This window comes from Scyliorhinus torazame, chromosome 2 (genome assembly GCF_047496885.1).
Source record: "Scyliorhinus torazame isolate Kashiwa2021f chromosome 2, sScyTor2.1, whole genome shotgun sequence".
Taxonomy (NCBI): domain Eukaryota; kingdom Metazoa; phylum Chordata; class Chondrichthyes; order Carcharhiniformes; family Scyliorhinidae; genus Scyliorhinus; species Scyliorhinus torazame.
Genome location: NC_092708.1, coordinates 250409144 through 250424616, shown reverse-complemented (window position 1 = coordinate 250424616; position 15473 = coordinate 250409144). Strand labels below are relative to the sequence as shown.

Here is a 15473-nt window from a genome sequence, read left to right as displayed (position 1 = left end):
CCTTTGCCTTTATTTCAGATCTCTAGCATCTGCGGTATTTTGCCTTTATTTTCCACTTTGTGTTCATCCTCACTTTTAAAGCTCATTCATATCTTGTATGACTTTCTCTTAGTCCAAACACCTTATACCCTCACTCACACACACACCCCACACACAAACACCCCTCACTTAGACACACACACACAGAAACACCCCTCTCACACACACCCCTCACTCAATCGACACACACACACAGAAACACCCCTCACTCTCACACACCCCTCACTCAGACACACACACACACACCCCTCACTCACACACACACACACAAACACCCCTCACTCACACACACACACACAAACACCCCTCACTCACACACACACACACAAACACCCCTCACTCACACACATACTCAAGCACCTCTCATTCACTCACACACAACAAACACCCCTCACTTACACACACAAACACCCCTTACTCACACACACACACAAACACCCCTCGCTCACACACACACAAACACCCCTCACTCTCACACACAAACACCCCTCACTCACACACAAATACCCCTCACTCACACACAAACACCCCTCACTCACACACAAACACCCCTCACTCACACATAAACACCCCTCACTCACACACAAACACCTCTCACTCACACACAAACACCCCTCACTCACACACAAACACCCCTCACTCACTCACACACACAACACACAAGTATCCCTCATTCACTCACACACACACAAACACCCCTCACACTCACACAAACACCCCTCACTCATGCACGCTCACACACACACACACTCCTCATTCACACACACACATACTCCTCATTCACACACACACACTCCTCATTCACACACACACTCCTCATTCACACACACAAACACCCCTCACTCACACACACACACCCCTCTCTCACACACACACACTCCTCACTCACACACACACACACACCCCTCACTCACACACACACACACACCCCTCACTCACACACACACACCCCTCACTCACACACACACACCCCTCACTCACACACACACCCCTCACTCACACACACACACCCCTCACTCACACACACACACCCCTCACTCACACACACACACCCCTCACTCACACACACACACCCCTCACTCACACACACACACCTCACTCCTCACTCACACACCTCACTCCTCACTCACACACCTCACTCCTCACTCACACACCCACACACACTCACACTCACTCACTCCTCTCAGATACACACCCTGAAGAGATAGATGTCCAGCAGATTAAAAAGTGAGTTATTTGTAGTTTTCCGACCAGGAAGACAAGTTTTTGTACAGGTGGACATGGAACTGAAACCAAGCTGGGAGCCCTTTAAGATGTGGAAGTCCCCAGGTTTAAAAAGGGATGAGTCTACTGCCTGTTTCTGCTGATGGCCTGCAACTGGTGCTCTGTGTAGACTGACCAGTTTCTCAGTGGTTCTTAGGATAAAACAGTATGTGACCTAAAATTGGTTTTGGCGTCACGATCAACGGCTCTTGTCCATCCAAGATGGTGTGGAAATCCAAAGCCACCGCTGCACAAGGGAGGTAGATGATGGCCATTCACACCTATTTGTGGTTAACTGGTATCGGCAGCTCTTTTTAATTAAACATTGAGCTTGGACACAGTGAGTCTAGTTGAGTATAGATTTTGAGTTTCGAGTAAACCACAAACAATAGTCGACGTAAATTCCACAGATGGGTTTTGTGTTGTTCATTCAAGGGGGAGGCTCCCACCCATGGCTTTTCCAATCACAAACGTTCCGGAGATTTAAGACAGAAATTGCAAAAGTCACCTGACCTTTTGTTGCCATCTTAGCAAAGTATCCATTTGTAAACAAAGACAGTTCCAGAAAATCACATACCGAATACAGTCTATGTTTAAACTGATAAATAGGATATGCATTTACAGCTTTTTCCTAAAGTCTGTCTTAAGATAAGGTATTCCATCACCTTTCAATGTGTTTTTGCCTCTTATCCCTGCTATGGCCTTTTTTCTTTTTAAATTTAGAGTACCCAATTAATTTTTCCAATTAAGGGGCAATTTAGCATGGCCAATCCACCTAACCTGCATATCTTTGGGTTGTGGGGGTGAAACCCACGCAGACACGGGGAGAATGTCCAAACTCCACACGGACAGGGCCGGGATTCGAACCCAGGTCCTCAGCGCCCTAGGCAGCAATGCTAACCACTGTGTCACTGTGCTGCCCCCGCTATGGCCTTTAAAAAAACTTTTTTAGACAAGGGATGTGAAGACAATTACACCCATCAGAAGCAAAAGTAGAAGCAGAATCCATTGATAGCTTTTGAAAAAGGCCATAAAGATTCAGCAAGAATACATGGGAATGGGCTGGGAGGGGGAAATAAGTTGGCAGCTCTATCAAAGAGCTTGCCCAGGCACAATGAGTTGAATGGTTTCCTTTAGTGCAGTAAGATTCCAGATGGTGAAAGAGTGGGGAAATAGCAAGCAGAAGGGCTTTTCAGAAAGATGGCATTGACTTGAAGGATTGATTGGCCTCCTTCTGTGCCGTGAACATTCTCAGATCCTCTATATTTGACGAAAAGGAGCGGGGATCACACAACAGAAGATAAGTTACGGTCCTCTGCATCTCCCCTCGCCCCCCATCCTTGACCGCAATATGCCTGGATGGGTGGAGGGCCGTACTCACATTGTTTGCAGCTTGTCTCATCTGACGCATCAGCACAATGGGGAATTTCATCGCATTCCAGGTTGCTGTCGATGCAACACTTGTCCTTGCAGGTGAACTGGTGTTCGTTACAGGCCCCCATGCAGTCTGTGAGGGGGAAGTGAACAGGCAAGAGTGAGACTGAGCCAACAGTAACAGAGACAGTGCGACAGCGAAGGAACGGAGTTCCAGTGCTTGCTCAATCACTGCAAACCAGCAGCGAGGCCACAAACATATTGTTTAGACATTGTATCTCCAGTGGAAGAGCCACTTGCTCTCTCTCCCCTCCCTGCTTTGATTGGACTCATTCATTTGCGTCTCGTATTAGTTCTAAATTTACGTTTTATCAGCTTGAATTTGTATCTTCTTGTTCTCCTCTTGAAACATCACCTTTTCCATACTGTATACTATCTGACACATCTTGACAAGATTATTTCTCAGGAACTTCCTCTCCAGGCTGTAACAGCCTTTCCAGTCTTTCCTCCTAACGTAGACTTTTGAGACAAGGGGAGGGAGGGAGATTTCTTTTTCTGAACTGTCTCCAACCCTTGAATTGGTGCCTTGTGTGTCAGTGAGTAGAACTGGTCAAAATATCCATGGCGCATTCTGACCAGAGCACCTCTGATCAGGACTTCCCCTGACTTGTATTTTACCGGAATGGGCTTTGCTGACTATGTAACGCACAGCAGGATAGAGTCAACAGTGACAAAACAGGCCATTCGGTCCTGCTGGTCTGCACGACTGTTCATGCTCCACTCAAGTCTCCTCTCACCTTCTCATCGAACCCACCCAGTCTACGTATCTTTCTCTTACTTTCTCCTTCGATCTTCCCTTTCAATGCATCTATCTACACTCCCTGTGGCAATGGGTTCCACGCTCTCACCATTCCCTGGGTAAAAGGGGGCGCAATTCTCCCATCGGGAGACTAAGTCCTGACGCCGGAGTGAAAACCGGAGTGTTTCACTCTGGCGTCGGAGACCGTTCTCAGCCCCCTATTCTCCCACCCCCGGGGGGCTAGGAGCGGCGCCGCATCATTTACGCGCGCCGGGCGGCGCCACGTAAATGACGCGACTGGCGCCGCGTAAATGACATAACGCGCGCATGCGCGGTTGCTGTCCTCCCCGCAAGAAGATGGCGGATTGATCTTGCGGGGCAGCGGAGGAAAGGAGGTCCTCCTTCAGAGAGGCCGGCCCACTGATTGGTGGGCCCCGATCGCGGGCCAGACCCCTTTTGAGCCCCCACCCCGGTGCAGGAACCCCCTCGCCCCCCCGCCCCCCCCACAGGCCGCCCCCCCCCCCCCCCCCCCAGCGTTCCCGCGCTGTTCCCGTCAGCAGCGAGCAGGTGTGGATGGCGCCGGCAGGAACCTGTCGTGTTGGGCAGGCCGCTTGGCCCGTCCGAATCGCCGTTCGCCCATTACCAATGGCAAGCGGCGATTCTCCCAGCGGCCAGCCGTGATTCGCGCCGCGCCGTTTTTGGGGCGGGTGGAAGAATCGCGTGCGGGCGTCGGGACGGCGTGGCGGGACTCGCGCGGCGCCCGGGCGATTCTCCCACCCGGCGTGTGGGGGGGGGGGGGGGGGGGGGGGGCGTAGAATTCCGCCCAGGGTCTACCCTAAATTTGTTATGTATTTATTTAGCAATGGAAGATTTCTCGTTTGTTCTCCCCTGCAAGTGGAAACACCTTCTCTACACCTACCTTGCAAACCAACTAATTAAAGATCTTTATTAGCCCACCTCTTGGTCTTCAGTCTTCGAAAGAAATTTGCCCCAGCCTAATCAGTCTTTCCTGAATGGTGGAACCCCTCAGCACTGGTATCAACCATATCTTTTTCCTTGTGTCTTCTCCAGCGAGTCCAGAAGTGTGTACAGTTCTCCAAGTGTGATCTAACCAAGGTTATAACGCAACTTCTGTTTTTCATAACAATCCCTTCAGAAACTAACCTCAGTATCTTATTTCCTTTTTCTAAAATTGTCTCAGTAACTTGTGTCATGACGTTGATCAGACACATTGAGCGGCAAGTCTGCCAGGGTCCTTTCAACTTCATTCTCAGCTTGTGCCAACACCAATCAATGGTGTGCATCGCTGATAACTTTCCGAGGTGTAAGGTTTTGCACCAGTCTGGGATGGGATTTAATCTGCCAGAATACCAACAACCTCAACATTTCAATCAACTCCTGAGCTGCTGCCTACCATTCCACTGCCTATCTCATTTTGGTATTTGCAAATTTTGCATTGAGCCTTCTGAGTCCCAATCACTTGTGTAAATCGGAACATAGGAACAATAGAAATAGGAGGAGTAGGCCATTCAGCCCCTCGAGCCTGCCCCACCATTCAACTAGGCCATGGCTAATCCACAGCCTTAATGCCATTTTCCGCCCTATCCCTTATCCTTCTATACGTAGAAATCTATCAATCTCCATATCCAATGACTGAGTCTCCACAGTCTTTGGAGTAGAGAATTCCAAAGATTTACCTGAGTGAAGACATTCCTCGTCATCATCCCAGTCTTATCCTTTATTCAAAGTGTGGATGTCCCAGTACTGTGTCCTGGAACTTCCCACTCTGTACTAATCCTACTCACTGTGATGTGAATCTTTTTGTTTCGTTCATAAATTTAGAGTATTCAATTCTTTTTTTTTCCAATTAAGGGGCAATTTAGCATGGCCAATCACCTACCCTGCATATCTTTTTTGGTTGTGGGGGTGAAACCCACGCATACACGGGGAGAATGTGCACCGAGATGTGACCCTTCTAATGAGATTATTTTTTCACCTTTCAAATCCATTCTCAGTCCTCAACATTTTAAATTCAGCCCTATTGCATTTCCCCAAAAGTACTAAGAACAATACAGCACAGGAACAGGCCCTTCAGCCCTCCAGGCCTGTACTGGCCATGCTACCACACTTGGCCAAAACCCTCAGCACTTCCTGGTGCCATATCCCTCTATACTCATCCTATCCATGTATTTGTCAAGATGCCTTTTGAACGCCGTTAATGTATCTGCTTCCACGACCTCCCCTGGCAGCACGTCCCGGGCACTCACCACCCTCTGTGTAAAATATCTGCCTCACACATCTCCTCTAAACTTTGCCCCATGGACCTTAAACCTATGCCCCCTGGTGACTGACCCCTCCACCCTGCGAAAGAATGCCTGTGCATCCACTCTATCCATGCCTCTCATAATCTTGTAGACCTCTATCCCCCCTCAACCTCCGCCGTTCTAGTGGAAACAGTCCGGATCTATTCAGCCTCTCCACATAGCTAACACCCTCCAGACCAGGTAACATCCTGGTAAAGCCCCACAACACAAAGATGTGCAGGTTAGGTGGATTGGCCACACTAAATTGCCCCTTAATTGGAAAAAAAATAGTTGGGTACTCTAAATTTATTTTAAAAAACAATCTATCGATCTCAGCCTTAAACATACTCAATGCCTCTGCCCCACAGCTCTCTGTGACAAGGAGTTCCAAACGCTCACAACCCTCAAGAGAAGATATTCCTCCTCATCTCAGTCTTAAATGGGCACCCTTTTATTCTGAGACTATGACCTCTGATCCAAGCCTCTCCCACGAGGGGAAATATCCTCTCAGCATTTACTCTGTCAAGCCCCTTAAGAATCCTTGGTTCTCCCACGTGGCTAAACAGCTGGTGTAGGAGGAAGGGTTTCCGTTATCTGGACCACTGGGAGCTCTTCCGGGGCAGGTGTGACCTATATAAAAAGGACGGGTTGCATCTAAACTGGAGAGGCATAAATATCCTGGCCGCGAGGTTTGCTAGTGTCACACGGGAGGGTTTAAACTAGTATGGCGGGGGGTGGGCATGGGAGCAATAGGTCAGAAGGTGAGAGCATTGAGGGAGAACTAGGGAATAGGGACAGTGTGGCTCTGAGGCAGAGCAGACAGGGAGAAGTTGCTGAACACAGTGGGTCTGGTGGCCTGGAGTGCATATGTTTTAATGCAAGAAGTATTACGGGTAAGGCAGATGAACTTGGAGCTTGGATTAGTACTTGGAACTATGATGTTGTTGCCATTCCAGATACCTGGTTGCGGGAAGGGCAGGATTGGCAGCTAAACGTTCCAGGATTTAGATGTTTCAGGCGGGACAGAGGGGGATGTAAAAGGGGTGGCGGAGTTGCGCTACTGGTTAGGGAAAATATCACAGCTGTACTACGGGAGGACACCTCAGAGGGCAGTGAGGCTATATGGGTAGAGATCAGGAATAATAAGGGTGCAGTCACAATGTTGGGGGTTTACTACAGGCCTCCCAACAGCCAGTGGGAGATAGAGGAGCAGATAGGTAGACAGATTTTGGAAAAGAGTAAAAACAACAGGGTTGTGGTGATGGGAGACTTCAACTTCCCCAATATTGACTCACTTAGTGCCAGGGGCTTAGACGGGGCAGAGTTTGTAAGGAGCATCCAGGAGGGCTTCTTAAAACAATATGTAGACAGTCCAACTACGGAAGGGGCGGTACTGGACCTGGTATTGGGGAATGAGCCCGGCCAGGTGGTAGAATTTTCAGTAGGGGAGCATTTTGGGAACAGTGACCACAATTCAGTAAGTTTTAAAGTGCTGGTGGACAAGGATAAGAGTGGTCCTAGGATGAATGTGCTAAATTGGGGGAAGGCTAATTATAACAATATTAGGCGGGAACTGAAGAACATAGATTGGGGGCGGATGTTGTGGGAGGCTTTCAAGTGTCAGTTGAAAGGAATTCAGGACCGGCATGTTCCTGTGAGGAAGAAGGATAAATACGGCAATTTTTGGGAACCTTGGATAACGAGAGATATTGTAGGCCTCGTCAAAAAGAAAAAGGAGGCATTTGTCAGGGCTAAAAGGCTGGGAACAGACGAAGCCTGTGTGGAATATAAGGAAAGTAGGAAGGAACTTAAGCAAGGAGTCAGGAGGGCTAGAAGGGGTCACGAAAAGTCATTGGCAAATAGGGTTAAGGAAAATCCCAAGGCTTTTTACACGTACATCAAAGGCAAGAGGGTAGCCAGGGAAAGGGTTGGCCCACTGAAGGACAGGGGAGGGAATCTATGTGTGGAGCCAGAGGAAATGGGCGAGGTACTAAATGAATACTTTGCATCAGTATTCACCAAAGAGAAGGAATTGGTAGATGTTGAGTCTGGAGAAGGGTGTGTAGATGGCCTGGGTCACATTGAAATCCAAAAACACGAGGTGTTGGGTGTCTTAAAAAATATTAAGGTAGATAAGTCCCCAGGGCCTGATGGGATCTATCCCAGGATACTGAAGGAGGCTGGAGAGGAAATTGAGGCCTTGACAGAAATCTTTGGATCCTTACTGTCTTCAGGTGATGTCCCGGAGGACTGGAGAATAGCCAATGTTGTTCCTCTGTTTAAGAAGGGTAGCAAGGATAATCCAGGAAATTATAGGCCGGTGAGCCTTACTTCAGTGGTAGGGAAATTACTGGAGAGAATTCTTCGAGACAGGATCTACTCCCATTTGGAAGCAAATGGACATATTAGTGAGAGGCAGCATGGTTTTGTGAAGGGGAGGCCGTGTCTCACTAACTTGATAAGAGTTTTTCGAGGAGGTCACAAAGATGATTGATGCAGGTAGGGCAGTGGATGTTGTCTATATGGACTTCAGTAAGGCCTTTGACAAGGTCCCTCATGGTAGACTAGTACAAAAGGTGAAGTCACACGGGGTCAGGGATGAGCTGGCAAGGTGGATACAGAACTGGCTAGGTCATAGAAGGCAGAGAGTAGCAATGGAAGGATGCTTTTCTAATTGGAGGGCTGTGACCAGTGGTGTTCCACAGGGATCAGTGCTGGGACCTTTGCTCTTTGTAGTATATATAAATGATTTGGAGGAAAATGTAACTGGTCTGATTAGTAAGTTTGCAGACGACACAAAGGTTGGTGGAATTGCAGATAGCAATGAGGACTGTCAGAGGATACAGCAGGATTTAGATTGTTTGGAGACTTGGGCGGAGAGATGGCAGATGGAGTTTAATCCGGACAAATGGGAGGTAATGCATTTTGGAAGGTCTAATGCAGGTAGGGAATATACAGTGAATGGTAGAACCCTCAAGAGTATTGAAAGTCAGAGAGATCTAGGAGTACAGGTCCACAGGTCACTGAAAGGGGCAACACAGGTGGAGAAGGTAGTCAAGAAGGCATACGGCATGCTTGCCTTCATTGGCCGGGGCATTGAGTATAAGAATTGGCAAGTCATGTTGCAGCTGTATAGAACCTTAGTTAGGCCACACTTGGAGTATAGTGTTCAATTCTGGTCGACACACTACCAAAAGGATGTGGAGGCTTTAGAGAGGGTGCAGAAGAGATTTACCAGAATGTTGCCTGGTATGGAGGGCATTAGCTATGAGGAGCGGTTGAATAAACTCGGTTTGTTCTCACTGGAACGAAGGAGGTTGAGGGGCGACCTGATAGAGGTCTACAAAATTATGAGGGGCATAGACAGAGTGGATAGTCAGAGGCTTTTCCCCAGGGTAGAGGGGTCAATTACTAGGGGCATAGGTTTAAGGTGAGAGGGGCAAGGTTTAGAGTAGATGTACGAGGCAAGTTTTTTTACACAGAGGGTAGTGGGTGCCTGGAACCCGCTACCGGAGGAGGTGGTGGAAGCAGGGACGATAGTGACATTTAAGGGGCATCTTGACAAATATATGAATAGGATGGGAATAGAGGGATACGGACCCAGGAAGTGTCGAAGATTGTAGTTTAGTCGGGCAGCATAGTCGGCACAGGCTTGGAGGGCCGTAGGGCCTGTTCCTGTGCTGTACATTTCTTTGTTCTTTGTTGTTCTTTGGCCAAAATGTATCCACTGACCAACAATTAAAAAGGATTAGCCAGCCATTCGTGTCAGAGCTTGCAGTGTGCATATTTTCCACACTATTTTAGTGTCTCCACTTTATTGACCTTGAAATACTTTGGGACGTCCTCAGGTTATGAAAGGCAATATGTAAATGCAAGTTTTTTCCTTACAGTGTGAGGAGGGGGGGTACGGTTTCATATACTCACGTGGCAAGCCTGATCTGCCTGAAGACTTGGAATCAGCTGGAAGAAATGAGAAAAGTAGTTAGATCATAGAACATACAGTGCAGAAGGAGGCTACTCGGCCCATCCAGTCTGCACTGACCCACTTAAACCCTCACTCCACTCTGTAAGCCAATAACCCCATCTAACCTTTTTGGTCACTAAGGGCAATTTATCATGTCCAATCCACCTAACCAGCACGCATTTGGACTGTGGGAGGAAACCAGAGCACCCAGAGGACACAGGGGGAATGTGCAGACTCCGCACAGACAGTGACCCAGCGGGAACCTGGGAGCCTAGTGCCGTGAAGCCACAGTGCTATCCACTTGTGCTACCATGCTGCCCCTCTTTAATTGAAAGGTTTCCCTTCACTTTCAATTGGAAAGTTGTCGGAAGTGGCACAACCTCCTACATAATCACAGATTTGTAATGTTGCAGAAGGAGGCCATTTGGCCCATCATATCTGCACGGACTCTCCAAACGAGCATCATGACTCAACACCTGTTGAACAACAACACCTCCTCCACAATAGTCCTCAACACGGGGCCCCGCAAGGCTGCGTACTTAGCCCCCTACTGTACTCCCTGTACACACACGACTGCATGGCAAAACTTGGTTCCAACTCCATCTACAGGTTTGCTGACGATACAACCATAGTGGACCAGATCTCAAATAACGACGAGTCAGAATACAGGCGGGGATTGAGAACCTAGTGGAGTGGTGTAGCGACAACAATCTCTCCCTCAATGCCAGCAAAACTAAAGAGCTGGTCATTGACTTCAGGAAGCAAAGTACTGTACACATCCCTGTCAGCATCAACGGGGCCGAGGTGGAGATGGTTAGCCGTTTCAAATTCCTGGGGGTGCACATCTCCAAAAATCTGTCCTGGTCCACCCACGTCAACGCTACCACCAAGAAAGCACAACAGCGCCTATACTTCCTCAGGAAATTAAGGAAATTCGGCATGTTCACATTAACCCTTACCAACTTTTACAAATGCACCATAGAAAGCATCCTATCAGGCTGTATCACAGTCTGGTATGGCAACTGCTCGGCCCAGGACCGCAAGAAACTTCAGAGAGTCGTGAACACCGCCCAGTCTATCACACGAACCTGCCTCCCATCCATTGACTCCATCCACACCTCCCGCTGCCTGGGGAAAGCGGGCAGCATAATTAAAGATCCCCCCCACCCGTCTTACTCACTCTTCCAACTTCTTCCATCGGGCAGGAGATACAGAAGTCTGAGAACACGCACGAACAGACTCAAAAACAGCTTCTTCCCCGCTGTTACCAGACTCCTAAATGACCCTCTGATGGACTGACTTTCTTAACACTACACCCTGTGTGCTTCATCCGATGCCAGTGCTTATGTAGTTACATTGTATATGTTGTGTTGCCCTATTATGTATTTTCTTTTATTCCCTTTTCTTCCCATGTACTTAATGATCTGTTAAGCTGCTCGCAGAAAAATACTTTTCACTGTACCTCGGTACACGTGACAATAATCAAATCCAATCCGATCCAATGACCCAGTGCCATTCCCCTGCATTTCCCCGTGCCCTGCACATTGTTCCTATTCAAGTAATCATCCAATAACCTCTCGAATGCTTCGACTGTGATGAGATGCACTCATGGTTTTTTAAGTCTGTGGTACAGCTGCAACTCCAGCCACGTGAGCTGGCTGAACTACCTGACGTTAACCTGGTCTCCTGTGCATCGGGAGTTTTGGAAGGGACCTTATGACATGACAAGACTGGCTGCTCCTCACTGCACCAGCACCAAGTTAGCTCTCAGTCAGAGCTTCTCAAGTGCCCTGGACACTTCCAGGTTGATACATGTGATAGCGCACACCAGAATGGAATGTTGACACGGTGTATCCAAGGTGTGACATGCGTGGCATTCTGTTTGCCAAGTTTTTAATCACAGCTCATCTTAAAGAGCAAAAATCACGATGGCAACTCCTCAATAATGAATAGATTGAAAGTCAGACACAAGAGTCCCACCAACATCTTCTGTTGACTTCAACTAATACTTTGCATCTGGCAATTGCCTCTGCATTTTTCCTGAACTTGTGCCTTGTAGCTGGGGCATTTTTCCCATACGAACAGGCAGATCACTTCTCTACTTCCTCCAACTATCAAAGGTCTATACATGACAGGGTGCCTGGGGGGTGGAGGTGGGGGTGGGGGGCTATTCAACTGTAGAGGGCATCACAGATCTCACCACTTATCTCCTCCCCAAATTCTTCCTCATCTAACATTCCACAAAGCATTCTTTTCAGCAAGGGTTGCAAAAGCAGGCAGGACTGGCTGATAATTCCCCCCTGCCCCCTTTTTAGGGCGAATCGCAGGACTCCCTCGAGTCAGCCGACCAAAATTGGAGTTTGGAGCCAGGAGCTGTGTGACTCAATCCCTCAGAGCACGTACAGGTTCCAAGGTGTCCTACGAACCTCAGGATACTGCAAACTGATGCTCGCCATCCCAAAAGTCCACTGACCTTTGGCCCCGCCGCATGCCTGCTTGCATTCCTTCTCATCCACATAGTTGTTCTTGTTGCCCTTGCAGCCACCATAGGTGAATATCTCGCAGGTCCTCCGGTCAGTTGAGTAATGCCAGCGAGGGAAGGCCCCACGGCAAGGCCCCACCTTTTCACCCACCAAGCAGTATTCTAGAAGGATGAAGAAGCAGAGGTTAAAACTGGCAGGCAACCTACAGCGGGGAATTACGTAGAAAGGGCAGCTCAGAATCCAGTTCCTGTCGATGTTTGTACTCCACTCGAGCCTCCTCCAATCTTTTCTCATCAGAAACGACCATTGGAACCCTCTCGTCTCACCTCCCCCTCGAATGCTCATCTAGCTTCCTCTTAAAATGCATCTATTCGCTTCCAATCACTCCCTGTGGAGCAAGTCCCAGATTCCTGCCACTCTTTGGGTAAATAAGTTTTTTCAGAATTCTCAATTGGATTTCTTGGTGACCATCTTATACTGACAGCCTCTCATTACGCTCTTTCCCCAAAAGAGGAAACATTCTCTCTCCATCCACTCGATCAAAACCTTTCATAATTTTTTTAAGATCTCAATTAGGTCACGCCCTCAGCCTTCATTTTTCAAGAGAAACCAGGCCCAGCCTGTCAATCCTTTCCTGATATTTATACTTTCAACAGTTCTGCTTCCATATCCCTTTTATAACATGGTGAACAGTATTGCACGAGGTGCTCCAACTGTGGTCTAACCAAGACTCAATACAGGTTCTAACATAACTTCCCTACTTTTCAATTCGAACTTCCCTACTTTTCAATTCGATCCTAATGATTGGTTTGCGTTATTTTTAATGGCTTTGCTAACCTGTTGGTGTAGCTGTTAGTGATTGGTGGATTTGGACTCTCATACTAATTTCTTTTTACATTTTTCCAATTAAGGGGCAATTTAGCGTGGCCAATCCATCTAACCTGCACATCTTTGGTTGTGGGGGTGAGACCCACGCAGACATGGGGAAAATGTGCAAACTCCACATGGACAGTGACCCGGGGCCGGGATCGAACCCGGATCCTCAGCGCTGTGAGGCAGCAGTGTTAACCACTTGTGCCACCGTGTTGACCTGGCTCTTATTACTTATTGACCTTTGGTTTTGATCGTCCCATGAAGTGGAAATATCTTCTCCACACCGATCCCATCAAGCCCCTTCAAAAATTTTAAACACTGCTTGAAGGTCACCTCTTAACTTCTCTTTTCTAGTGAAAAGCACCCAACCTGCTTGCTATTTCCTGTGTAAACCTCTCAGTTCTGGTATCGCTCTTGTGAATCACGTTTTCGTCATCAACAGTGGTTGCACATCCTTTTCATAACAGAATGGCGATGGACAATCTCGGCTAGTGAGTGGGCCATCTGAGTGGCCCTCCTTCACCTCAGCGGCTGCATGATTGCAATCAGACTTGTTCACTAACAACAGCTCAATGAATAAGATGGAATACATTTATTACACAACAAATACTTCACAACGAGGTATAGAAAATGCTTAATAATGTATATGTTAACAAAACCATCAACTTCAAATGGCAAAAACAAAAGAAATATTTACACTTTGGATGCAGAGGGAATGCACGACTCTCAGAGTCAACGTTGTGAGCAATCATCATGCCCCTCATTTCACTTGCCCTTGCTTTACGCGCACAAGGTAAAGTCACCAGAGTCCCAGATGATCATAGGCTGCTTTCGCCTTTGAGGGGGAGAGCTGACTGGTGGTCATTTAACCTGAGCATCACCATACCTCAAGCGAGGAGCAAGTTTGAGAAGGCAGACTCTTCATGAATAATCTCAGCCGATACGGGGATTGAACCGGCGCTGCTGGTCTTGCTCATGAACCAGCTGTCCAACCAAGTGAGCTAAAACCGGTCCCCTGCCTATCACTGCAGTCATACCGGTAGTAAAAAAACTACACACATGGAAATCAGTGGAATGTGGCGACCCTGCATGTGGGCAACGGTCATCAAGATGTCCCGTGGGCCGCACTCAGTACCCTGCATATGGCCCACCCACCACTGACATGGAGATCAGATCTGTGCCCTGTAATCCTAGTGTGGTCCAACAGGTTGAACACAACTTCTTTGCTTTTCCATTATGACAAGGACTACTTGGGAGGTGTGAATAAACTCCCTTTCAGTCAGAATACACTCAAGCTGGAAAATGTGCTCACCATCGGATTGTTCAAGCGAGAGGACAATGATGGTCATGTTGTCCATAGTCTTCTGACCAGCTGTGTCTGTGACGGTCAACTGAAAGACATAATTTCCAACCTGCAAATTCGACACCACCTTCTCATCCGGATTTTTTGTTTTCTGAGAAGCGAGAAAGAGCGAGAGTGAGAACTGAGCCAACACTTTCTGTACAATCGTGCTCCTTAGTGTCAGGAAACAACAACTTGCATGTCTTTTTATTCCTTCCTAGGATGTGGGCATCGCTGGCAAGATCAGCATTTGTTTCCCATCCTTAACTGCCCTTGAAACGAGTGTCTCGCTCGGCCATTTCAGAGGGCAGCTGAGTCAACCACATTGCTTTTGGTCTGGAGTCACATGTAGGCCAGACCAGGGTAAAGGCAGCAGGTTTCTTTCTCTGAAGGGCACGAGTGAATCAGATGGGTTTTTACGACAAATGGTGATAGTTTCATGACCACCCTTACCCAGACTATCTTTGCTTTCAATTCCTTTCAGTTTATGATGGGATTTGAACCAGTGTCTCCAGAGCAGTACCAGTCCAGTGACAGTACCACTAACTCCCCAGAAGACAGACGCTTTTGGGGGTGATGGTTCCTTTAAAGAATTAGGTTTTGAATAGTTAACTGGTAGTACAGATCTTGAGCACTGCTGAAAAAAAAAAAGAGATATGCCATTGAAGCTCTTCGTCTTGGACTCATCAGGCCAGATCTACAAGAATACCAAATCTCAAAGGCAACAACAGATTTGGTATGCTTGCAAATCCATCCTGATGAGTGCAAGATGAAAAGCTTCAACAGCCTGTCTCTTTTTTAAAACCGGTTTTTAAAAAAAATAGAATTCTTTTGTGTTGCCTAAAGGGGTTTAAAACACTTCATAACTGAAGGAGGAAACAGTGAGTTGAACTTCTGGGATAGGGGATAGTCATGCTGGGGGGCGGGGGGGGGAAAGAGAGAAGTAAATGGAAGGCCCACGGAGGTACATGTTAGGTGGATAGGCCATGGTCAATCTGCAGGGTTTCGGGGATAGGTTGGGAAATGGGCCTAG

General features: G+C 47.8%; 1 protein-coding gene across 2 annotated transcripts in view; it reads right to left on the bottom strand.

Annotated features, from left to right (window-relative positions):
* Positions 1 to 15473, bottom strand: part of LOC140397211 (kunitz-type protease inhibitor 1-like) — a 98285-nt gene that overhangs the window by 16004 nt on the left and 66808 nt on the right. The window contains exons 3-6 of one of the 2 annotated variants that reach the window (XM_072486138.1): positions 14411 to 14552; positions 12216 to 12386; positions 9703 to 9738; positions 2684 to 2809 (exon numbers count right to left, since the gene is read on the bottom strand). In XM_072486138.1, coding sequence (XP_072342239.1) covers positions 2684 to 2809; positions 9703 to 9738; positions 12216 to 12386; positions 14411 to 14552 — 475 coding nt within the window. The remainder of the gene's footprint in view (positions 1 to 2683; positions 2810 to 9702; positions 9739 to 12215; positions 12387 to 14410; positions 14553 to 15473) is intronic. The other variant, XM_072486139.1, reaches the window with a different exon arrangement.